Source organism: Nymphalis io, chromosome 27, assembly GCF_905147045.1.
Source record: "Nymphalis io chromosome 27, ilAglIoxx1.1, whole genome shotgun sequence".
In the NCBI taxonomy this organism is placed as follows: domain Eukaryota; kingdom Metazoa; phylum Arthropoda; class Insecta; order Lepidoptera; family Nymphalidae; genus Nymphalis; species Nymphalis io.
The window spans coordinates 5921576-5948837 of NC_065914.1; the positions used below are offsets into that span (position 1 = coordinate 5921576).

Genomic DNA, 27262 nt, shown 5'->3' on the forward strand with positions numbered 1-27262 from the left:
ATAAAAGTAATACAAAGAAAAAATACTACAGATACAAAAAAAAATAAAATAGTAAAAATACAAATAGAATGAATGAATGAACGTATGAACTTTATTTTAAATATTGCTTAAGTTCTTTATATGTGCTAAGATAAATGGCAATATCCAAGTTGTTACTTTTTGCGAGTTCATTGTATTGTCTACATATTCGAGGTATATCAGATAAACATATTTTGTTCTTCCGTGTGTATTCAAATATGAATGCACTCTTTTCTCCTGGGCTCTTCATTTTCATACAGCTCCTGGAATTTACTAGCCAGCTAAGGTTTGCCAAGATCTAGTTGAAAAATTGCCCATATATGTCTCACTTGACACGAATGTAATCATACATAAAGACAAAGGAAGTAACTTATATAACGTATGATATATATACAACTCATTCGGTGTGATTTTGCGCAGTAATAACTAATTTGTAATAAAAAAAAATTACTATACTCTTCTCGACGGAACTCTAATCGTTTTGTGTTTAGGTTCCGCATAGAATAAAAAGTAAATTAAAAATTTCACCACTACAATTCAAGAAAAAAAGTAATTACGGTGAATCAATTTACTTAGTGATTGCAAGCAGCCGGTGTGGATATGTACCACCCACTCATCAACACATTTTTTAAGGCATTTCCTGCCTCGCTCAACCACTTTGTGGAACCAGCTTTCGAAGGCGACTTTTCCGAACCGATATAACATAAAAACCTTCAAGAAGAGCGTACTCATTCCTCTTAGGCCGCCAACGCACCTGCAAACCCTCGGGTGTTGCAGATGTCCTTGGGCGATGGTAGTCACTTTCTATCAGGTGAGCCTGTTCGTTTACCCCTTCTTACATAAAAAAGTAGTTTGAAAATCTCGTTGCTATTTGTCATGATAGCGACAGTTTTCCACTGGCTAAGTGTCATGGTTCTTAATATACGGCTCTGTAACAGATATATTGTATGCTTACAGTTAGTAGATAATAGAGAACCGTACTGGTTGTTGAACTTTAAATATAAGCCAAATTATAATATAGAAAAATGCCGCGTAATTGTAAGACCAAAGTTACTATCTCAACCCTTCATTTTCATAAGATAATAAGTACCTATTCCTTATAATATGGAAATTGTTATCATGTACAATTGTTGACTGATAAACAGTTAGATAATATGATAAAAAAATTAACACATGTCCAATCGTGTGAAGCTAGCAGCAATCCGTCGTGAGCGAACTTCATTAAATTCGGAATGTTGCCAAAAGTGTAGTCACAGCTCACTCGCCAATGAAAAAGCTTCGCTGGCAACGTAAAGTTTGCACAAGCCTTGCTTCTTCTTAAAACCCCGTGCTATTAAACTGTTACAGCAGAAAACGTTAGCTTAGTACCTTACTAGTTTTCTTAATGGAACCACAAGTAGGCTTTTGTGTGCACTTTTGAATCTTTATTTCACAAGATTAAATTAAATTCCAAGCTACCACCGAGAAAAACTGGCAAAAAACCCAGCAGTTACTCTTTTTCTCAGCCATGTTACACAGATAAATAAATAGAATTGATTTATTATTTATCCTGTATGGAAATCAACAAAAACTCCACATTTATATCATGTATATAATCTTTTATTGAGTAATACACGTTTTTAATCAATGTTTTCTTAACATGTTCATATTTATGATTATCAAAGCTATAGTATTTGCGGAATTTCATTATAAAAGCTAACACCTTAACCGAGGAAGGATGAATTGACGGATATTTAAACCTCCTGTTACAAGGTTTTAGCTCTCGTGCTTATACATAGCCTACTAACCTAGAAATTATGTTAAAAGTCTAGTTCTGTTTAAACAAAGCGACTAGACAGTATTGCTAGCTTTACTATAACTTACCTTGGATACAGGCATCTGTGCATGTACAAAAAAACTGTTATCAACAAAAATAAACTTTTATTAATAGAAATTACGATTTTCTGAAAATCTGCTAACATTTGCAAGCAGAAATGTATATATTTATATATAAAAGAACGAATGACTGACTGATATATAGAAGCACAACCCAAACGAATGGAACTAGCACCATGAATACAGGTTCCTTTTAAAGGGTAGCTTAGTACTAAGGATTTTTGAAATTGTAACCCCTGATGTAATGTTTTTTTTTTTAAGTTTTGTTTTCATTAGTATTAAATAAAACATATTCTACAGAAAGTATAAACTATCTCGAAACACGCTTTACTGTGTCATTTTATTACACAATCACATTTGAAATTACACCATTAAATTCCATGATATATAACCTGTTATTATTTAACACTTTAAAGCGAAAATCACATTAACCATAAATAGCTCATTATATATATGTATATAAAAGTAGTAAAGGCTATTTACTCAGTAAAAAATTTAAGTGTATAAAGAGGTAAGTGGCATATTGTTGTATTATAACAAATATATATTTATCAAGAACTGTTTCTAGTGCATAATACAGCAGAGTTATTAGCGAATCGCATGGAATATGAAAACCTAAGGTTTGTATGTAACTCCTTCTAATTAATAGGGATGTATAAACCCTTCAGCCTTAAATGTATTTACAAAAGAAAATCAGTACTTCTATACATAATATCAATCCATATCATGTAAGTAATATTTAATAATTCACGCTGAAGGTTGTGGGTTCGATTCCCACCCAGGACAGACATTTGTGTGCATGAACATGTCTGTTTGTCCTGAGTCTGGGTGTTATTATCTATATAAGTATGTATTTACAAAAACTAGTATATGTCGTATATCAGTTGATTGGTTTCCATAGTACATGCATGCTTAGTTTGGGATCAGATTGTCGTGTGGGAAAATAAATAAATTGTAATGATTATAAAAACATCATTAATAAAAAATAAAAATAAATCTAATAATGGAATATTTGTAGTACTTATAACCTTTTTATTACTGAAAGTTTGAATCGTAAAAATATTTAAAAAAACTAGGGCACTGTTATAAGCTTTTATATTGATAAGTTCACAATGTAAACGAGCGTTAACTGATAACACAAATGTTTACGAATTTCGGTTCAGTCCTCACCGCGCATGCCCGACGCGCAGACGCCATTTTGGCGGCAATATTTGTTCTCGATAAAAATACAGATAAAATATTTTGAATTGTTCTAGTTAATCAGTGTTTATTTTTTTGGTAAAAAGTGTTTATTGTGTGTGTGTTTATTAACAATAATTATATAAGTTTAAAAAAAAAATATTAAAAAAAAGTTTTTAACGTAATTTTTTGAATTAAAATATCTTTTAAAATTATTACAGTAAATATTTATTAAATATTATCGTTTATAAAATGCTAAAATAAAACAAAATTATAATATAAACATTGTTTCTAAACAACACTAAAAAAAAATAATATACTTGATAATTAATTAAAATAATTATAATACCTTGTACTAAATATCTTGCTTACATTATTTGAAAATGCAAATAAAATTGATTGGCGACATCTCAGTACTCAATTGTTACAATTATAATAGTATTAGTCAAATTAATTCATACGTATTACACTGTATAAAAATGTATTTTATACAGTTAATATGAAGACAGGAAGTTGGCAACTGTTTAGGGAAATTAAAACAAAAGTTTATTGTGTATGGCATACATATTCCGGACCAGTTATTACGAGTGCAGGTTTCTTTTTTTTTTTTAATTGAAATGACAGTGACGTATAAAAACATGACCTTAGTTAAATTTTGATAATTCGAAATTCGGCAATTATATATAAGTTATACATTTATTTTTGAAAGAGATATTGTGAATATGTTCATCATCATCATTGTTAATACTTGATGATGTCCTCCTGACCGACTTCGGCCTCAGCGGCCAATCCGAAGACAGATTAGCGCAGGACATGTTATGCGCGCAGTGTGTGCGCAAACACAGGTGCACTCTTTTTATCACTCATAAATCGCTCTCGACAAAATTTATATTTACACTTACCTCGGAAAGCACGTAAAGATATTGGTCCTGAAACTAAGTGCCAATAAACTAGTTTAGAGTTTGCGCACGCGCCATCGCACCATCTCCTATCCATTTGGATATTTTATCTGGACGTCTGGAAACATCAATCTCGACTCATTTTGACATATTTTGAATAAACATGTCAAAAAACGACTTTATTTATCAACTGATTTGTGGAAAATTAAAGACTCAAAAACAAAACGTTATATAATGAATAATTAGTGTTTTTCTAGTGAATTTCGAAAATTACTGATCCGATTTATATACAACTTTAACATATTTGTAGGTAAAAGTTTCAAGAGGGATATGGGTTACCTATATAGTATGTATATGTGTTGTATATTTTTATGTTATTGCATATCTTCAACCTTCTCAAAAAGGAGAGGCCTTAGCCCAGCTGTGGGACATTAACAGGCTGTTACTTTACATACCTAATTATTAATATTATCTTAGTCGGAAAATAGTCTATCCTGTAAAAAATATAACATTTGAAAATACACGCATCAAATTAGTATATCACCATAAGTCGGTTGTCGACGTTTCAAGGGTGAGTAATGAAGTGAGTTCTTACAGAATAGCACTACAGGATCTTACTGTAAAAGACAGGACACTATAAAAAATATAAGCGTGAGAACGTAACACGATAGAAGAAACATTTTATATCTATATCAATAGATAAACATAATCAGAAAAATAAACAATAACTTTAGTGCGATTTGTTTGTCACACACAGTCCTGGACTTAGAGATCCAATGAACTAGCTAGGCATGGACATTTCAGATATTCCTCCCCCAATTCCGAAGGGGTTAGAGTAAAACTATATTATTTCAGGGTTTGTGGTACCCTTCGGCTGACCCTACAGCCTTGTAGGCTTAAGCATAAATCCAGGGCTGGTAACACAGTGTTGATCCTTGAATAATATATAATATGAGTCCCTTTTTTAGATACTGGTGGTAGGGCTTTGTGCAAGCTCGTCTGGGTAGGTACCACCCACTCATCAGAAATTCTACCGCAAAACAGCAATACTTGATATTGTTGTGTTCCGGTTTGAAGGGTGAGTGAGCCAGTGTAATTACAGGCACAAGGGACATAAAATCTTAGTTCCCAAGGTTGGTGGCGCATTGGATATGTAAGCGATGGTTGACATTTCTTACAATGCCAATGTCTAAGAGCGTTGGTGACCACTTACCATCAGGTGGCCCATATGCTCGTCCGCCTTCCTATTCTATAAAAAAAAAAAATAACGTTTAGAGCTCAATAAGACTTGTAAAAAAAGTACACACCGACATATTTCTATTTTACGGTTATATCACAAATTGAGAAAATATAAATGTAAAATATATTATTAAAAATCATTATCAAAATATTTTATTCAACATGAAGCACTGTACTTATTTATAGTCAAACTAGAAACACCAGGCACCACCGTCGGGTTCTGCTAGGGTCTTGTGTCTTGAATTGCGTTCCTTAACTAGCGGTCTGGTAGAATTCCCCTCGTTGTGGTATTTTCCATAACATGCTGAGTCATCATTGAATTGCATTGCAGTATATGGTATGGTGTCTAGTTTTGTAAAAACTTTCGCATGCTTGTATGTAAACAAATTTACCAATCTAACGGAATTTAATCAATAAATTATTGCAATGCATAATAGAGCAGAGCTATTAGCAAATAATGTAAATGGAATGGAATAAGTGAGTCTTAGTGTCCGTTCACATAGACCCTGATCAGACCCTGAGAGGAGAGTACGTTTGAAAATGAATTTTGGGGTCATGGAAATAAGGTTGGTTTTTCACATCTTTTTTTTTTAAATGAGAATGCGTAAGAGCCGACCTAACGCGTTCAGTGTAAAACAATATAAGGAGCTGATCGGCTGCCTCCATTGACGTTCTCTTCCGTTATTGCGTTCTCTCGCTCCGCTTGCGCCGACAGCCGCCATTATGATAGTAACGATAGAATAAATCTATTTCTTCATCAGAACTTGTTTCATTAACACACGTATTAACACGTCAGAAACAAAACTTCGACTGCGCGAAACTAGAGGTAAACCCGAGGACTGGCAAATGGTTCACCTGATGATAAGTAGTCACCACCACCCATAGACGTTGGCGGTAAGAAATATCAACCATTCCTTAAATCGCCAATACGCCACTTACCTTTGGAATTAAGTTTTTATATTGAATGTTGCTGTTTGGCGGTAGAATAACTGATGAGTGGGTAGTACCTACCCAGACGTGCTTGCACAAAGCCCTCCTACCAAGTAAACTGTGAAAAGAAGTGCCGTCCGATGCTCTCTGAGCCGGTCTATGAGAACGGACAATTAGGTTTGTTTATCCATACTTCTTCTGCCATTGTCTATAAGCGTATATTACTCTCAACATCGAATTCAACTTTTTATTTAGCATTAATGTCTTAACTAACCATTTAAATATTCTTGTAAAAGTTAATATTTAGGCTAAGCAATTAGGCTATACGTGCACTAAATTAAACATAATGTTTTCAGGAATAAAGTCTATTTTCAATTGAACAGCGTGGATAATTTTTGAGCCAATTAGAGACATAATTTCAACGTGTTGTTGCATCTTATTATTTTAAAGATGTGTGTGTGTGTTTTCAATTACCTCACACCAATACGGATCAGTGTATTTGGATATATTTTATGAAAATGTCGTTATTATTAATTAAAAACTGTTTCAGTTGTTAATTTTAGATAATTACAAAATTCGGTTAGTTTGTTTTGAACTTGTATAACGGACAAGACGAAAGACATATGACCGAATTAGAGTAGAGTTCTGATCCACTTTGGAACCCAGGACTCCGACCCGTACGCTAATATGGGTTATCAGTGAGGTCATACAGCAAAAATTTCTGAATAATCCTTTTAAGCATCTGTTTGCTGATATTGTTTTCCTGTTTACACATCTGACGATCGTTACTAGTCGTTTGTCTGCCTTGTTGGTCTAATGGCTATAAGGCCTCAGATCCCGAGGTCCTAGGTTCACCCCAATGATTAACAGAAACAGTCCGGAGTCTGGAAATTGGAAGTGTGCATACTCCCTTGCTTGAAGAAGCACGAAAAGCCATTAGTCATGCGCCTGAACTTTTTCCGTTCGCCTTGCATTGCCGTCCCAACGGATTATGAGAGTTAAGGAATAGAGAGTGCAACTACTGGTGGTAGGGCTTTGTGCAAGCTCGTCTGGGTAGGTACCACCCACTCATCAGATATTCTACCGCAAAACAGCAATACTTGATATTGTTGTGTTCCGGTTTGAAGGGTAAGTGAGCCAGTGTAATTACAGGCACAAGGGACATAAAATCTTAGTTCCCAAGATTGGTGGCGCATTGGCTATAAGCGATGGTTGACATTTCTTACAATGCCAATGTCTAAGGGCGTTTGGTGACCACTTACCATCAGGTGGCCCATATACTCGTCCACCTTCCTATTCTATAAAAAAAAACCTGTGTTTGCACATACATTTGTGCACTATAATATGTCCTGCGCAGTTGGCTAATCTCTCTTGAGATTGGCCAGCGTGGCCGTAGTCGGTCAGCAGGACATCATTATCATCACTACTCGTTACAAGAGACCCCAGATAGACGAATTCGTTAACTGATTCAAGGCTCTTATTATCAATTAAATTAATTTATTAAATATCATTAATATAATATTAAACGTCTAGACAAGTTTATGTATGTTTATAAACAAAGAAGGTTTGTACAAAAAGTTTTTATTAGGTTATTAGGCTATTTTCTTTGGGGTCCAAGATTTGAAGAGTGAGTGAGCCAGTGTAATTACAGGCATAAGGGACATAACATCTTAGTTCCCGAGGTTGGTGGCGCATTGGTGATGTAAGCGATGGTTAACATTTCTTATAATGCCAATGTCTATGGGCGTTGGTGACCACTTACCATCAGGTGGCCCATATGCTCTTCCGCCTAACTATTCTCTAAAAAAAATATATATCTGTCACGGTTTAAATATAAACGCTTATAATTAAAAAGTCATTAGTCTGTATATAATCGACGCATTCGAAATACATTTTGGATATATTATAAGCATAATTTTAGTTGCGTAATTTTTACATCGAATTTAATTCACAATTCGTTCAACATCCGGTCAAAAATAATTCTAATGTCAAGAGGTTCTACCCCAACCTTGAGCAATATTCAGCAAACAGCAGTAGGTCGGTTATATGGTTAGAACTGGCCGTTATTTTAATGGAAGATGCAAATGCGCACCTGATGGAAGTGGTCCCCACTGCCCATAAGCATTGGCAGTGCAAGAAATACGAACCATTTCTTACATTATCTTATTGCCTTACTGCACTTACCATCAGATGCCCCTTTGTTCTTATCTATAAAATCAAATAATTTAATAAATAAAATATCAATTATACCGTTCCAAATTTCATGAAGAGGAGGAGGTATTCGCTAAACAAGGCTTTGTAGGCTGTTAAAAATACGTCAAACCTACACTTCTGTATTTACTTGTAGATATTGATAGATTAAATAACGTTAATGGTCAATTGCACAGCTCATGGTCATAATGTGAAATTAAATACCCTTTAATAAAGGCTTATGATACCGAAAAACGGATAGTTTCGAAACTGTTAGTTTATGAGAGAAGCGTGTTCAAGCACGCATAATGGTAACTATTATGCGAAATGTATATTCAACTGCGGAGAAAAATGTTATCGAATTCAGTTCAGTGGTTGAGACAGAGTTACTCACATTTATAATATAAGTATATATGTACGTATCTTTAATTTCGAAAAATTAATGTTTGATTGGCTCGCTTTTGCTAAGCTAAGTTATTCAAGGTAATACTCGCTGTCTCCCGAGACAAAATCAAACATATTCAAATTGAATAATCGATTAGTACGATTTTTGACTTGAAACATCTATTGGGGCGCCTTGGATACCCCAAAGACCGACTCGTATGCCGTGACAGGAAGCCTTTATACCTCATGGAAGCATGCGCAAGCGATCCCGTGGCCTCCTCGTTAACATGGGAATAGTTATATACTTGAGTTCTTGAAAGGATTTTCGGCACTGGATTACATGCAAACAAAACCACGGACTTAGTTTGTACTACATTAATTAAAACTCTTGTTTTTTAAACTATATAATTTAACCGTAACGATTGTTTTTATAATAAATTGTGCTAAAGTGTGTTTTCCGCTTGAAATTCTATATTTAGATTATTATTACATTGTTCATTACTTGTTAACCGCTCAGCGCTTTAACGCGATTTATTTCAGCGCAAACGAAACGTATGATAAACGTTTGTTAATCACTTTATTTGGGTTTAGATCTACAAGTTCGGCCAAATCTACCGAAAGAGTGCAACTACAAAGGAGTCTTTATTAGATCAATACTTATCGATAATATAATGTGAAATACCACTGGTCACGAGATCTAAACTATCCGCCCGATTGGGTTGAAATTTATCACATCACCGACGTAGACGCTCACTAAGAACGGATTTTACGCAAATCCTATCCAAAATACATTTTTCTTCTTATCGACTCGTAACGAAGCATGCACAAAAAAAAAAAAAAAGCACGATTAGCTAGTTACATTATAATTGCGAAAAAAGTTCAATGCTTGTCAGTGCATGTGAGTTTGCTTATTTGTTTGTTACGCATATATCTTAAATATTAACCACTAACTCCTACCAAACCTCTCAAAATGTGAACGAAGACTCGTTTGGAAACTATAACTCAATAAACTCGCGCGGATACCTTTCATGTACACATAACATTTGGTTAAAAATTAAGTAAAACTGTTGAGGAATCATTTTAATGATTCACTTATTTTTTGACACTACGTTTATAATTTACAGTAAAAACTAATGACAAGCTTTTTTTTTTTTTTATAGAATAGGAAGGCGGACGAGCATATGGGCCACCTGATGGTAAGTGGTCACCAACGCTCTTAGACATTGGCATTGTAAGAAATGTCAACCATCGCTTACATATCCAATGCGCCACCAACCTTGGGAACTAAGATTTTATGTCCCTTGTGCCTGTAATTACACTGGCTCACTCACCCTTCAAACCGGAACACAACAATATCAAGTATTGCTGTTTTGCGGTAGAATATCTGATGAGTGGGTGGTACCTACCCAGACGAGCTTGCACAAAGCCCTACCACCAGTTAAAAAGCTATACAGCTGTACGAGTTATATAAGCTAGTTTACACGATACGATGTCGTGAGTCGTCTAAGCGTGAAAACGGTGGCGGAATTATCCTCGATTATGTAGCTGACGCTAAGCTCATTTATTGACAACAAGCATATAAGACAAGGGGCATGACTGCCTAAGAAAGATGAGAAAAAGTTATGCAGTTTGACGTAACGGTATACAAGTCAGTCTCACTTCCAAAGCCCAAAAGATTCACACCAATAAAACATATACAACTGTTAAATATCCTTGAAAATGTATGTCTGTTTATCATTAAAGTTAACAATTGTTTCTTAAAAATAATATTAAAAGCGTTCCCCATTGCCTCAATGGCTACACAATTTGTATATTGTCGAATTTACGTGAGCTCAACAATTAGCATACCAATTATCTAAATACATACGTAGTAGTTAATTGTACGTAACTGTCTAGTGCGAGTTCTCTTTTTTACTATCGTTTACGTTAACTGTGAAGGTTGAATTTGTTTGGAATGAAAACAGCGCCATCTAGGGACAATAATGGGATTCCATTATATATGAAGCTGTTCCTAGAACTGCTTGGCGATTATTGCTGACAAATATATCTCATGTCAAGATTGTATTTACAAATGTAGCATTTAGTAATTTTATTGGTCTAACGATGTTAGTCGCAGGTTCGATCCTGGACTCTTGTGTAATGTCGTCCCCACACTTACGCTGGGGCCGAATTCTACTAATCTATAACGATTCCGATACGTTCCCTATCTATTCTGCATCTATTCGGATCAAAACTGAACCGATATGATGTTAACATATACCGTTGTGTCAAAACCACACTTAATTGTTAAGTTTTTTATACATAATAGGCAAGCGCTTGACCGTTTTTTTATTATTAACAGCCTTGTAAATGTCCCACTGCTGGGCTAAGGCCTCCTCTCCCTTTTTGAGGAGAAGGTTTGGAGCTTATTCCATCACGCTGCTCCAGTGCGGGTTGGTGGAATTTACCGTTGACTTGCCTGATCTTAAGCAAAGTCACGGTCTAGGATGTAGCGCGCCTGCCCAGAAGGACACCGTTTACCCTGGATTTAAAGCCACCGACATTGTACCTATCAGGAAATATGGACACAGGCAAAGCATTCCACGGTTTTATGCCAATAGTCGATTATTTACTTAAAGAATAGGAAAACGGATATACGTCAACGACTATGCTTCGATTCGAATGCGATAGTGACAATTTGTTAGTATAATTGGCCCCCTATACACTTAATTGGAGAGGTAAATACGAATCAACGTAACTAGTTACAGCTCGCGGTTTTGCTTTGGGTTGGAGGTACACTGTGTCCTTTTCTGTACCCTTGACAACTTGTATGGAAATTTTCGTGATTGGTTGAATAGTTAAGACATAAAAGTGTAACAAAAAAACACACCTCCGCATTTGTCAGTAAGGATTCCATAAAACCGGACATTGATATCATCCGAAAAGACATCTCTTTAATAAACAAAGTCGGTAAAAAACAAAAGCAAAACAATTTTTTTTATTTACCTGAAGAGTAATTATGTTTACGATGTCAGGACATTTGTAATGCGATCGTAGTTTTACGGTTGTAGTTTTCTTTAATTAGCTAAAAAAAAATCATTAACAATTTTTTTTTGCCTATCGATTATTCTTCGGCTAAACAGGAATATTCAGTATTGTTGTGTTCCGATTTGGGTGAAGGAGCCAGTATAACTTCAGGCACAAGGGACATAACATCATAGTTTCCAAGGGTGATGCCGCATTGTCGATGTAAGAAATGATTGATATTTGTTACATCGCCAATGTCTGTGGGCAGTGGTGACATACTATCAGGTGGCCCATTGTCAGTCCACCGACCTATTTCATAAAAAAAAAACAAATATTTCTCCCCCTTTGGTTGAAACGCCTGAATAGCATTTCCGATTGTCGATTTCTCCCGCGAATCTTCCCTTTGGTTGAAACGTCTGAACCGATCCTCATAACTTACAACTTAGATGTAATAGCATGTAATAGCAACTCGATGAGATCAGGCTTAAAACAGAAAAAACCGCATCAATATCAGTCCATTCGTGTAGGAGCTACGATACCACAGACCACTTATAACATTTTTACATTTTTAAATCGGGGTAAGTAAATGAGAACTTGCTTAAATTAGCTTTACACACACATTATAAACTTTTCTTAATTTCTATTTCAGAAACAAACGATATAACTATATTAAATAAGAAACATCAATAAAACCAACAAAGATCAAGTCATCCGTGATGTTTTTATTTGTACGGAACTCAATAAATAGGAATTGTTATTTTGCACGTTTTCGTAAATAAGGAAGACAATTTAATAATAACACTACTTATGTACAATTAGTACTTGTTATTGAAACCTATATCTAGATCTAGAAAGTGTCAACTCGAGTGCAATATCAAAGATTGTTTGACATGTTTTTTCTGGAAAAAACCGGTTTTTTGCTTTATCTTATCTCAAAGGTATCTATAACAATCGATAGATGCCGTCTGACGGTTCGAGTGTGATGTACGCATCCCACATAAATGATATTTAATGCAGTGTAAATAGAGAGGCACTTGAATGAACGAATCGTAACATTCCCCCCTGGTAGCCTTCGTAATATTTGCCATATTGCGAAGACTGACATATATTTATAAAATTGGTAGTTCAAATGGGCCTCCTGGTGGTGAGTGGACTCGTAGGCATTGGGCCGTAACTGTGGTTTCACTAGGTCACTTACCCTTCAAACCGGAATACAACAATACGAAGTACTGCTGTTTTGCGGTATCTGATGAGTGGGTAGTACCTAGCCAGACGAGATTGCGCAAAGCCCTGCCAGTATTATTTATTTACAACCAAAAATATGACATTCACACTACTCACTAACTACTACTAAAAAATTGCAAATTTAAGATGACCGTCAACACAGCCTCCAATCCGCGTAACTGAACCCCCCGTTACAACCCCGCCATCACACCGTTGACCGCAATAATTATTTTTGTTGCGCGAGAGTTTTTATTCACAAATACACAAGATATTAATTCAAATTATGTAGGTAAAGGATAAATATGTTCTAACTTTAATGCTTAAGATAATTAACGTATTTATATATATATATTTCACGTTTAAAAAAGCTTCACAAATAATTAATAATACCAAAATAAAAAAATAATAATAGTGTGTTATACATAGAAGATGTATAGTATTAAGGACAATAGGCCTGTTTAGAATCTAAGGCTTAGCTAGCGTTAGCCTTGTAAGTGTACGAAAACAGTTTTTTGACCAAAACCCCGACATAGTTCAGTCATTATGTACAAAATATTTACAAATTATATATAAAAACCTTCCTCGTCTAGTGCTCATTCTATTAGTGAAAACCGTATCAAAATTTATTGCGTGGTTTAGAAGACGTTAGCGGAAACACATAGAGAGAATTCATCGACATTGGTTTTTAATATTTATTATATTATTATTGTAGTTTTCCTTAGTATGAATATAAAGACTAAAACCAGTTAAGAGATTTAGGTTTTGTGTGAATATGAACTAATAAAACGTGAAATGAATTACAATTATTAGTTGAAAAGGATTTCAAATAAAGTTTTTTAAAAACATAATAAAGTTCTAAGAGATATCCAAAATGTTATGCAGACTTGCATAGGCAACAAAAATTCGTATCGTGCTAAAAACAGTTTCTGTTAAACAAAGACTTAATATATTAAATCATTATTCATTGAATATTAATCCTTAAACTGTTGCGAATAATAACTGATTTCGCTTGCACACTTATCTATTAAATGCGATAACAGAATTAGTGCTTTATTCCGATTGCCAAAGATAGATTTTAGCTTGAATTAAATTATTGAACCAACTAGTTGTAACCGGTTCTGACCAGTATCAACTGGTTAGGAGTACATTGAACTCGATTTTAAACTTGGATTGTTTTGTTATATTATTTAACTTCTCGCTAGAATATAAAAATATAATTAACGCTTAAAATTTACATTTCATTCGAATAATAAAGCTCCAATAAGATAAGTAGAAATTGAAACTGCGGGCTGGACTAGTATCTTTATACCGTAAAGGTTGTAAAACCAAGTAAATTCTTGCTCTACTCTTAAGGCGGGTTTTACACTGTGTGTATTGTATAATATACAATTGGCATTTTTTTAAATGTTGAATTAAGGTATATAACATTCATTTTTTATATATTATTTATGAAAATTTTGTTTATTTTATTTTCTACTTTCATTTATTTTCTTTTTACATTTTATCTCAAAATCACACATAAGCTTAACTAAATTCAATAAATAAGTAAATTTTTGTATAATAATGTATTGCTTTTATTAACTAATTAGTTATGTGTACCGAATAAATAAATAAAATGGTATGAGTGCCAAGAAACTCACGAGAATTGATGTGTAAATAACAAATCTTACACTGACGTCATCTGACGCTCGAAATCTTACACTTATTCGTTGACGCTCGAAGTCAAGCTTCTTCCATGTACCAGCTAGATTACATTAATAATTTCGCAAAATATGACATTGATAATTGAAACTCTTCAATTAATAATTAAAATAATAATTAATAATATTGACGATGGGTTCCCCATCTAAATTCAACCGAACCGCAAATTGTTAAAATCCACTTGTAAACAATGAGCCAATTTATTGTATCATATATTACTCGCTACCCGCCCCGGCTTCGCACGAGTACAATTTAATAATAAATAAATCGAGAAGTTTGCTTAGCCAAAAAATATTAAGTAAACATATTTTAAAAATTATAAACTAAAAATGTTTTGAGTCGTAATTTTATTGCGCAACATAGATAAAAAATTTGCCCACAGCTTAAATATACTGCTTTTATGTCTTAAGTGTAATTTTTACAGCCAATTCTGTATATGTGTTTTATACAATTCATTATTATTATTATACATATATTTTTGTCTGTTTTTAATCATGATTACGAATAGCCCTTTTTATTTTCTCTGACATTCCAGCTGCAAGAAACAACTGCGGTAGACCGCAGCTACGACTTTTTTCATGGCAGTATAAAAATATAAATACCTTCTTTTATGAATAAAATTATTGCTTAAAGTTGAAAACTTTTGAAATATCTCTTTTATTTCTTACATGTCCATCAGTAATGTTGGCTTCTATTACCCGTGTACGTGCCTACGTGCAAACATTCCGACATACATACGCTGGAAAGTATGCGACACCGTATCGTATTTAATATGGCGCTAGTAAGATGATCTGCTGAAAATGAAGTGCACTTTAGAAGGAGTTATGAACTTTATTATAAACACAGTAAGGTCCATAATTAAAATATAAAAACGAACTACGCTCTACAATCTCATCTTACACTAAGCTAGTATTGATAACATTTGTACTATGTATCTCATTCATACTGTAATTTTAATGATCTATCCGCCTCGACTTCGTTGTTAAGGTTCTGGCTTTGAACTTCGAGGTTCTGGTTTCAAATCCGGAATCAGGATTTTATATCAAAAAATTTCCTATATAGTCTAGAAATCCTATCCCAACGGATTATGAGCTTAGGACAATGCACTTTTGCACTTTTCCTCCTGTGCCTATTGTGTCCTAGAAGTATGTTCATCATCACCATTATAGAACTGGATAGTTTGTACGGTTGAACGCAGCGCGTTCTCAGCGCGATCTCAGGAACTAGAAGTCCGACTGGAATATTCATTCTTACCATTATCCATTTATCTATGAAGGTTATATAGCTTCATGCAATCGGAAAGTGTTCGTCGCTTTTAAATACAGACATACCACTATAAATGAGGTGTGGATGACATGGCAGCTTTGGTTGAGTACCAGTGATTACAAATTGTTGTGTTTATTCTTCAACCATCATGACAACATTATGACATTTTGCAAACACGTTGTCAAGGAGGACACATGGTACCTAACACCCCCCAGACGTGGACGATACCGCGTGCAGAATCTAGCGCCTAAATAACTTTATTAACACATAAATGTGTGTGCCTGTGAATGTCCCACTGCTGAGCTAAGGTCTCTTCTCCTTTTTTTGAGGAGAAGGTTTGGAGCTTATTCCACCACGCTGCTCCAATGCGGGTTGGTGGAGTACACATATGGCAGAATTACAGTAAAATTAGACACACGGTTTTCTCACGATGTTTTCCTTCACCGTCAAGCACGAGATGAATTATAAACACAAATTAAGCACATGAATATTCAGAGGTGCTTGCCCGGTTTTGAACCCAATCATCGGTTAAGATTCACGATTCATTCTAACCACTAGGCCATCTCGGCTTATTATCACATTGCTGTGTTTTGCTATTACCGTTATCGAAACGCATTGGAATGCAAATGACCAACGTAATATTTATGTCAAAATTGGTCAATAAGACACACAATGTTAGGGTCGTATAACTTTCATTTTTTATCTGTATTCCAAACATGTATATACACGCACTTCGTTGTAGCTTCCTGTTTCGACTGCACATTAGTACATTGAAACCTGATTTACATAACATACAAATTTGTGTTTTTTTATGGAACAGGTAGGTGGAGTGGCAAATGGGCCACCTAATGGTAATGTAGGAATAATAAACATTTCGTACATCGCCAATACGCCACCAACCTTGGGAAGTAATATTATATCCCAAGTGCCTGTAGTCTCACTAGTTAACTCGCTCTTTAAACCAGAACACAACAATATCAAGTACTGCTACTACAATATCTGATGAGTAGGTGGTGCTTACCCAGGTAAATTGGCACAAATCATTGACACCAAGTAAATACTGTTTAAAAGCATAATATGATATCACTGAAAGTATTCCATTTTTAAAAACATCTCGAAGAGATTCTCAGCCCCGAAATTGTCACAGATAATAAAGAGCGATAATTTTCTCGTCTAACAAGTTAAACAGACATGTTACATGTCCAGTTGTCATGTCAAAGTCAGATTATTAATCCTGACTAAATACTGAACGGTCATTGGACGCCTATTACGTCATCGACTGAAACCGACCAATTAGAAATCAGATTTAAATTAGTTCTTTTCAAATTGATCATAATTTTAGAAATTAGTCTGAAGGGCTCTATTACGAAATACTAGTTATCGCCCACGCGTCAGAGGAGAGGGGGGGGGGGCGTGTAACACGCCATTCCATAATTGTATACATAAGAAACGTAAGATACAGTAAAGTATAATAGCAGTGTATCAAAGGTCATTTGTTTGTTTGACAGTTGACAGATGACAGTTGACATTAATTATTGGTCTGCAGTAGATACAGACGGATCTATTAACATGGTGGTATTCTATGTAATTTACTTAGTTCTAAATTACAAATTACTTTTATTATTATTAATTTTACTATTATTTGTGTTAAATTTGTGTTTATAATTCATTTCGGCGTTGACAGAAAAATCGTGCGCAAATCTGTGTTGGATTAAAATTAATATAAATTCGCTTCAAACATTCTCCTGAAATAAGATGAAGTCTTAGCCCAGCAGTGGGATAGCGTTTAATGTTATCATTCTACAGGAAAGCAGCGTACACTTATCTAAAAAAAATTAATAATAAATTACATTGTTATAATGTAATTATTAAAATTAATAAGTAATATGCGGGCAAGGAAGTCTACTTACAAAGTACAGACGAGAGAAAAACAATTGATATATTTTCTTCTCATTCGACTCATTTCGGGCGTCGCAATCGTAAGGGTCATTTAAATGGAATTTCAGCTTAATCTGGATTGCCATAAAGCGGGCCGATTAACATCCCGCATTATTTGAGCCATTGAACGTTTCGCCTCGCGGAACAGTTGGTAATCACAAGAAAAATTTTAAATGTACCTGCAATAAAACTGTTCGCAGTCGATGCTTGAAGATTGTAAAACTTTTTTTCAAATAATTTACATACATACATAGTACCTACATAAGCAGTGCCATTCTACTACTAATCACTTCGTATCTCACTCGTGAAATGTTAAATACAAGGAGTGATAAACTATTTTGATGCGTATACACTCGTATTTTAAAGTTATAATTATATTGGTCAATGTCGCATATCACTTACTGACATGACATGATGAGTGGTTGGTGGATGCTTGCCTTTCACGCCGAAGGTTGTGGGTTCGATTCCCACCCAGGACAGATATTTGTGTGCATGAACATGTCTGTTTGTCCTGAGTCTGGGTGTAATTATCTATATAAGTATGTATTTACAAAAGAAAAATAGTATATGTAGTATATCAGTTGTCTGGTTTCCATAGCACAAGCTCTGTACAAGCTTATTTTGGGATCAGATGGCCGTGTGTGAAAAATGTCCCACGATATTATTATATTATGACATTTTGCGATCGTTTTCTGCGGTGAGAGTTTCTTTCCTACATAATATCTTTGATAATGCGCTGTAGATTATTCTGTAAGAACAAACTCGGAATTGATATGCGACATTGACCATAATAATCATGACATTTCAAGAACACACGCATCAAAATTGTATATCACCATATGTCGGTTGTCAACATTTCACGGGCGAGTAATGAAATGAGTTCATAAAGAATAGCACTGCTGATTAGCGCGCTGAAATCAATTATATTGCTATAAGTATTAACTCATATTGGTTTTAACAGCCATTATATACAGTTTTATTTTATATATTTAATTTATTAGAGAGACAAACAGAAACTTCCTAAGTAAATACATAAAAAATACACAAACCAACAAAGTTTCGAAACAATATATAAGGAAATATTTTTTACATAGACAGAAAAAACACATTTAAACGTCACTAGTCCAATTACATCTGGATATAATCATATAGAATTAATACATAAAATATTGAATACTATATAACGCATTAGAATATCCAAACGAATCTTTAGACACGGTGTTGTCAGCATAGCTAATCTCACCCTCTTTATCCATAATAAATGTAATAAAATAAGAATTTAATAAAATGAGAATTTAATAAAATAATTTATGAAAACCACGGACAATGTATAAAAATTTTTAATGTAAAAAACACTTTCCTTATTTTTAATAAAATCTGAGTTGTACTCACACAGTGAATCCACACCTTGCCTCAACGATGGTTACCCAGAAAGTAAAGTCCTCGAATTCCCGTTTACCCCTCCAGCAACCATCGCCTGCGGTGTTCAGCGACGGCTATCCCCTCAAGATGACCGTCACTCAGTTAATACACTCACTTTTAAAATAATGAAATTAAAGTTAAGAATGTTATTGCAACCCAATTTTAATTTATTAAATTATGAAACCATTTTTAAGAATTATTTAAACACTGCTTAGAATTTTAGAATATAAAACTAATAATAAAAACATTTTAAAACTGCAAACAAAATTTGCCGGCTGAGAGTAAAATTGAAATCAATAGTTTTCAATTTTACTCTTGATATTACAGAAATTCATTAACAAAAATAACCATTGTTACTTATAAATTGTAAGTTTAATTTTAGCAATTATTTTGTTAATTTAGAACGTAAAATTAATAAGCAAAACATCTTTAAAAACAACTAACGGTGTTAACGGAACTTGCCGTTTTATGATAACTTAAATAATGCAACTTATTTACTTAAATGTAATCAAATTAACTAAACAATGATGTGTTGTTTTTTTATAAATCCAGATAATAGTTTTACAATTGAATATTTAATTTAATGATTAACTTTTTAACAAATAAGGAGTAATTGTTCGTCTCTTAAAAGAGTACTCAACCATTACATCTTCTTTTTAATATTACCTAGTCAAATCATACATTTTAATCATGACATTACTTAGTAAAATAAACTTGTAATTATTAAGATTTAGGAAACAGTTTTATGATTTTACGTCGACATATATAAGTGCATATACGATACGGAAATAAAAGTTGATTTAATTAACCCTTTGATCATTCTTTGTTTGAAATAAATAACTTATTTCTATGTTAGAATCAGTTCTTTGGAATGTCCTTTTGCCGTGTGTATATTTTTCACCATAAAAATCCATTCTTATATTATAAATGCAAACGTAACCCTGTCTGTTACGCTTTCACTGATAAAATACTGAACCGATTTTGAAGAGTTCCGATATAAAGCAAGAACCCCAAGGAAAAAAGAACCCTCATAAGATCACTTCGTTGTAGGTCTATCCATCTGTTTGTCTGTCCGTCAAGACCCTTTTTCTTAAGAACGCGTAGATATATAAAGTTGAAAGTAATACCAAATACTGAGGTATGCGGTCCCTTGAAGCTGTGAAAGATTCAAACCTCTAAATCTACGCAATCAAAACATATGGCTGTTTATGTCGCATTTCCCATATATTCGAAGAGGTAATCAAAACCTATATCGTACGACCCGTTGACCTTAATCATGAAATTTGGCAAGGTTTGGAATCTCGTAGTACAAGTACAGGAAAACATACGTAAATCGTAAATTTGTTCTTTAAAAAAATATATTCAAAAAAATAAGGAAATTGAAATGAAAAATGAAAAGTTTAAATCTTAAAGTAACCCGGTAAATCTTCCAGTATTGTGTGGTGGTACGGAACCCTTAGTGCACGAGTTCGACTCGCACTTGCCCGGTTTTTTATACCTAACCCCTAACCTCTCGCGAGCGAAGACTAGTGCTGTATAGAGGTGTTAAAAATAATGAAACCTGATTTAGCCAAGATTGTTATTTAGACAATAAAAAAAACACTAACTACGTCACATGACATCGAAAAGTAAACAAAATAAATTAAAATAACATTATAAGGAAGATCATATTTCCCCTCAAGACAAACTTTCTCTATTTCTTTCATTTATATAATTTTAAAATAATACGAAAAAACATAAATTAAAGGAAATGTACAGACGGTTAAATAAATAATGGCAGCTATACTAACAAAAATAAGTAATATGAAGAAGAAAAAGGACAGAAATAGTGTATACTCAATGGTGTCGTGCAGTGACGTCACGCCAGGCAGCCTCGAGGTGTGGGTTGAGCTGCCAGACGCGATCAAGTTCGATCCTGCGCTTGCGCCGTTCAAGCACATGTACGAACAACATCACGGTAAGTCATGGAAATGTAATTATAGAGCACCCTGTACTAAACAATCTATGTTCATGACTTTTCATGACATATAAATATAGAAAGAAAATGGTATCAGGAACCCTTATGGTTTTTATTAATATAATCAATGTGTACTTGGTGTTTTTTTTTTTTTGTAAATTAAATATAAATAAAGAAAACGTATAAAGTAATGACCTTTTAACCGATTTTCTATCACAGCCAATGTCATAGCCTTCTTTATTTACTTATTAAGGTTTACCAACAGTTGTATACACCGATAAAATTAAATAGTTTAAAAAGTAATCTGTGCAAGTGATATTGATCTTAAGTGTTTTAACAAAATCTGGCACAGCTTTCTCTCACTGCAAGAGATATTACAGAGACTCGTTGGTCTAGTGGCTTGATGTAAGGCCGCAGACCCGGAGATCCTGGGTTCAATTCCCAGGTCGGGTTTTTCTGTCAGAAAATTCTCAGTAGCATCTCGGTGTCTGGAAGTTGGAAGTGTGTACAGTCCCGTGCCTCGGAGAGCACGTAAAGCCGTTGGTCCTGCGCCTGAACTCCGGTTGCCATCCCATCGGATTATGAGAGTGAGGGAAGAGAGAGTACACCTGTGTTTTCACACACACTTGTGCACTATAATATGTATTGCGCAGTTGGCTAATCTCTCTTGAGATTGCCCGCCGTGGCCGAAATCGGTCTGGAGGACATTATTACAAAGCAAAAGTGTGAATAGGAGTGTGTGAGTAGGGCTATTCTGTACGATCTAACTCGTAACTAACCGACCATTAACTTACTTACGACCAAGTAAAACGTCAGAGAGGTATGCAACATTGACCATAATAATCATAGCATTACAAAAATACACATAACAAAGTCGTATATCACCTTTTTGTCAACATTTCAAGGGCGAATAATGAAGCGAGTTCTTCGCGCGTTCTTCTAGAATCGCACTAAAGTTTCTATATTCTCATTATCATTGATCCAATGGCATCACGCGCTTTTCCAGACACTTTAAGGTTAAATATATTGTTATATATCACAAAATACGATCACGATGACACCTTAAACAAACCTGTAAACTCCTAAACAAGTAACGAAAACAAACGAACAACGCGAATGGACGTGTTATATACATATATACTTAGTATAATATTTTATATACAAAATAAACGTCTTAAATTACCAGTTAGATTTCCATATGTAAATGAAAGATCCATAAGTATATACCACTATCAAATGGCGAATTCCAACAAATCATTCTACTGGTGGTAGGGCTTTGTGCAAGCTCGTCTGAGTAGATACTACCCACTCCTCAGATATTCTACCGCAAAACAGCAGTTATTTTTTGTTATTGTTGTGTTCCGGTTTGAAAGGTGATTGAGCCAGTATAATTACAGGCACAAGGAACATAACATCTTAGTTCCCAAGATTGGTGGCGCATTGGCGAAGTAAGCAATGGTTAACATTTCTTACAATGCTAATGGCTTTATGCGTTGGTGACCATTCATCATCAGATGTCCCATATACTCTACGCCTGCCTATACTTAATATAAAAAAATGCATATAGTTAATTTTATTATTAGTTTAATGTATTTAAATTTACTTGCAGTTACGTTGTATTTATGTATTTTTTTTAAATTTCAGCTACACTTTAATTTATTACAATTGGTAAATTTAAACATACTTTAGTCGATAAATTAAAGTTCAATAAACTTAAGTTTTATAAATATATTAAGTGTATGTTATTGTTACATTTGTTGATAGTTCTATAAGTAAATAAATCAAGCTCAATAGCTCATGGTAACTCTACTATATATCGGAAATATTGTCTTATGTATAAACAGTTCGTCATAAGACAATCGTAAACTGGCTGACTTAAGCCGAAACCCCACAAATTAAAATTTCGAAGTCAATCTAGTCATTCAGTGATCATTTGTCTGCAGACCCTGAGGTCCTGGGTACAAATATCTGACGCAAATAGAAGTACCTAGTTGAAGTAAAACTTCTCAGTAGCAGCCCGTATTTAGAAGTTGATAGTGTGTCGTAGAGTGGAAAGCACGTAAAGCCGTTGGATCTATACGTGATATCTGTTCGGTCGTATACAATTTCTTTAGCTTATGAGATAAATGGGTTTGATAGTGTACATGTTTTTATCGCTCACAAACTTTTTGTGCAGTTGGTAAGTTGTATAGAGTTGGAAGTTTTCGTTTGGGGATATTCCAACCTTAATGGACTAATGACAAAAGTAAATTTTCTCTTTTAATTATATATATATATATATATATATATACTCATATATATATATATGATGTTACAGGTAAACTTGAAACACGAGAGGAGATTTCTGAAGGTGACCGGAATATATTCAACAGAAAATTATCGGATGGCGCTGCTGCCGACAGTGAAACGGTAGAGAGAAACATACATTCAAACAATAAGGATGAAAACAGGTAATTATGATAAGGAACCGATAACATTGACTAAAACCAGTTAAAAAGATAATGGGATTTTTTGTAATTACCCCAATTATGTCGGGCTATGAAACTGTGATGGTAGTTTTTACAGCGGCAATGTCACATGACATGACAATGACCGAATAACATCATGTGGCATTTTTTCATTCAAAAATTTACAAGAGAATTTGGTAGAATTAGTTCTCATTGGGGAAGTTTTTGCTGCTGCCTGCTCCTATTCATTTTCGATTTTTGGAACGTGAATATAATTTGGCAGATTGTTATGATGACCTTGTTGGTAATATATTTTTGCTGGTCTCATGGTTCCGTTCTCACTGGTTTTTGAGGCGATCACGTTCTGTATTGGTAACACGTAACAAAAATATTCCTTTCTTCATTCATTCTTACTTTTATCATGTCCTTGACTAAGTCCTTATACACAAGTACAGAAATTTAGGTTTCTAAATAGTTACTGTAATCTTTAGCACTCTTAGAGTGGATGTGTTAATTACCCTTTTAAGGGATATAAGGGCATGCCCTCGAACTATTTACACTCGTGTTTTGTTAGTAAAATACACTGATACCAAATAAGGCTGCCATATTTTATTGGAGGTAATTTTTTTTATCGACAACGTGCCACCAACCTTGCAAACTAAGATGTTAAGTCCCTTGTGCCTGTATATATATATACACTGGCCGCCAAAAAAATCGACCCACCCGTATTTTTTTACTTACAAAGTTGTTATCTTAACTATGCGACGACCTAGGTGGATTGTTTTACTTATGGGATATACATTTAACATTTTATTACCCACTTGATATTGATTTTGATGTTTGGAATATTTTAAAAGTATTGATAAGAAAACGTTACTTTGTGCACAAAGTGCATGGTTAGTTTATTTCCAGTTCTTAACGCGGAGTCATCTCGGTTCGATGTTTATTATTGATTAAGTGTATGAAACTTTGTTGAAACAATAATTTTAATACGTTTAAACATAAAAAATGGATACTACTGAAGCAGAAGCTGCTCAAGTCGTAGCTCTTATTCATGAGGGGTTAAGTCAGCGAAATGTGGCTAGAACACTAAAATTAAGTCGTTCAGCGGTGCGAAGAGTATACAAACGCTACTTGGAGACTGGGGAGTATCGCCGGAGACCAGGATCTGGCAGGGGGCGTGTCACGAACCCGACCGATGACCGTTTTATTGGTTTGACGTCTTTAAGAAACCGACATCTTTCGGCTGTTGACGTTCAAGTTAGACTCCGAGAAAGTCGTGGAGTGTCTGTGAGTGAAAATACTGTAAGAAGAAGACTTCGAGAGCAAAACTTAACCCCTCACAAGCCAGCAACAGGACCAAAACTCACAGCATCCCATCGACAAGCAAGACTACAATTTGCTAGGCAGCACGTCGATTGGACACTGGACCAATGGGAGACAGTATTGTTCAGTGATGAAAGCCGAATGTCTCTAGTAGGCTCTGATGGACAACGTAACGTCATGCGAAGGCCAGGAGAACGCTACTCTCAGTGTTGCATTCGAGAAACAGTCCGATTTGGTGGAGGCTCTACAATGTTTTGGGGAGGTATTTCTTTGACGGGACGCACAGGGCTGGTTTTTTTCCGTAATCGTGCTGTTAATGCTGAAACTTACATAACGGACATTCTGGAGCCTCATGTGATGCCTTACGCTGGATATATTGGGGATAATTTCCAACTTATGCACGACAACGCACGACCTCACGTCGCTAGAATTGTTAAAGACTATCTCAGGGAAGTCGAAATTCCAGTTATGCAGTGGCCAGCCAATAGTCCGGACTTAAACCCGATAGAGCACCTCTGGGACCAGCTAAAACGTACGGGTCGAGCACGAAATCCAATTCCAGAAACCCTGAATCAACTGGAAGCTGCCCTAACTGAAGAATGGCAACGGACCCCACAGGAAGACATTAAAAAGCTAATCAGGTCACTTAATAGGCGTATGCAGGCAGTGATTAGGTCAAGAGGAGGAAACACTCCCTATTAAAGTAAGATTTAGGCACCCAAAATTAAAAACAAACGGCATAATCGTTTTGTACACAAAAAAATAAAATTGCGTAAAATTTTGTGTTTTCGTGTTTTGTCACATATTTACCTAAAAACCTATTTGTTGCGCTCTATTTCTGTTTTTGTACAATCCTACAATTGCATTTTTTCATTATCAATCTTAAACATATAAATATGTGGTAGTTTAAAACCATACGATAGCTTTTTTACAAAAAATGTAGGTGGGTCGATTTTTTTGGAGGCCAGTGTATATTGTGCCTTGTGCCTGTATATATTTAAATTTATATTTATGCCTGGCTTACTTATTGCTGGTTGGCGGCAGAATATGTGATAAGTGGATTGTAATTAGAAGTGTTATTTATAGGATAAACTATGTATTGTATTTATATATACATGGATTATATATTAAAAGTATATTGACTGAGTATAACTGACTCGTTGGTGAAGTTGTAGGCTGGCTCATAAGTTCACAGATACTGAGATCCTCAGATCAAATCCCGCAACGACACATTACAAAGTTATCGGATTTACGAATGTACCAAGAATTTATCAGAAAGCACTTCAAATCGCTAGTCCACCGAATTCTTTTCATTCTCTCTGCGTCTTATTTATTTCTTCTCGAATGTTCTAAGAAGAAATCTGTAAATAATAAGCATGCTCTTTATACTAAGTTAACTTGTGACATTTTTATTCGTTTTATAACCGGTTTACTTAGTAAACAGTTAAACAATAATAACCAAATCCTTTAATATGACGAGCATTAAATCGAATAATTATATATAACTAGCTGTTCCACGCGGTTCCACTTGCGTTAAACGTTGCTGCTCTTTGGGTAGTAGCTTGAAGTCTTGTCTACTAGCTCTCGCGGCGGCACCCGTTTGTTAGGTTAGGTACAGGTAACAGGTATTAAAAGCCTCAGTCCTGCCTTGGGGTTCATGCTTGCTTCGTATTGTTTAACTCTGTGTCTTCAAAACCATCTCCAAATTATATCCAAACGATGTAATATAATATAGTTTTGATTAATTTTCGACGCCAATATTAAGATGAATTCATATGAATAGACTTTGCTTATTCTGAAGATATTTATAAAAACAAAAAATAACGACACAAAACCGAGACAGGACGGCGCCAAGTTTTTTCTTATCATTGTCCCACTCTTTCTTACCCGGCGCTTAAATCGGCTATCTCTCTCTTTATGATCAGTTCTGGAACCTGCCACATTTTTTCCGGTTTTTTGTGCATCCTGATAATTTCTTACAATGGTTTGTTATTGTTTGTTTATTTATATATATTCACGCCGAAGGTTGTGGGTTCGATTCCCATCCAGGACAGACATTTGTGTGCATGAACATGTCTGTTTGTCCTGAGTCTGGGTGTAAATATATATTTTTTTTTTTATATATTTGCCGGGAGGGTAAATGACTCTACTCCCCCTGATGGTAATAATATCTATATAAGTATGTATTTACAAAAGAAAAGTAATATATGTAGTATATCAGTTGTTTGGTTTCCATAGCACAAGCTTTGCTTAGTTTGGGA

The 27262-nt window shown here is 34.6% G+C and overlaps 1 protein-coding gene across 6 annotated transcripts in view; it reads left to right on the forward strand.

Moving 5' to 3' along the window:
* Nucleotides 1-27262, forward strand: part of LOC126778806 (P protein-like) — a 58576-nt gene that overhangs the window by 6370 nt on the left and 24944 nt on the right. The window contains exons 1-3 of one of the 6 annotated variants that reach the window (XM_050502493.1): nt 3064-3171; nt 21019-21228; nt 23546-23678. In XM_050502493.1, coding sequence (XP_050358450.1) covers nt 21045-21228; nt 23546-23678 — 317 coding nt within the window. In that variant the 5' untranslated portion in view covers nt 3064-3171; nt 21019-21044. The other 5 variants (XM_050502491.1, XM_050502492.1, XM_050502494.1 and 2 more) reach the window with 5 other exon arrangements.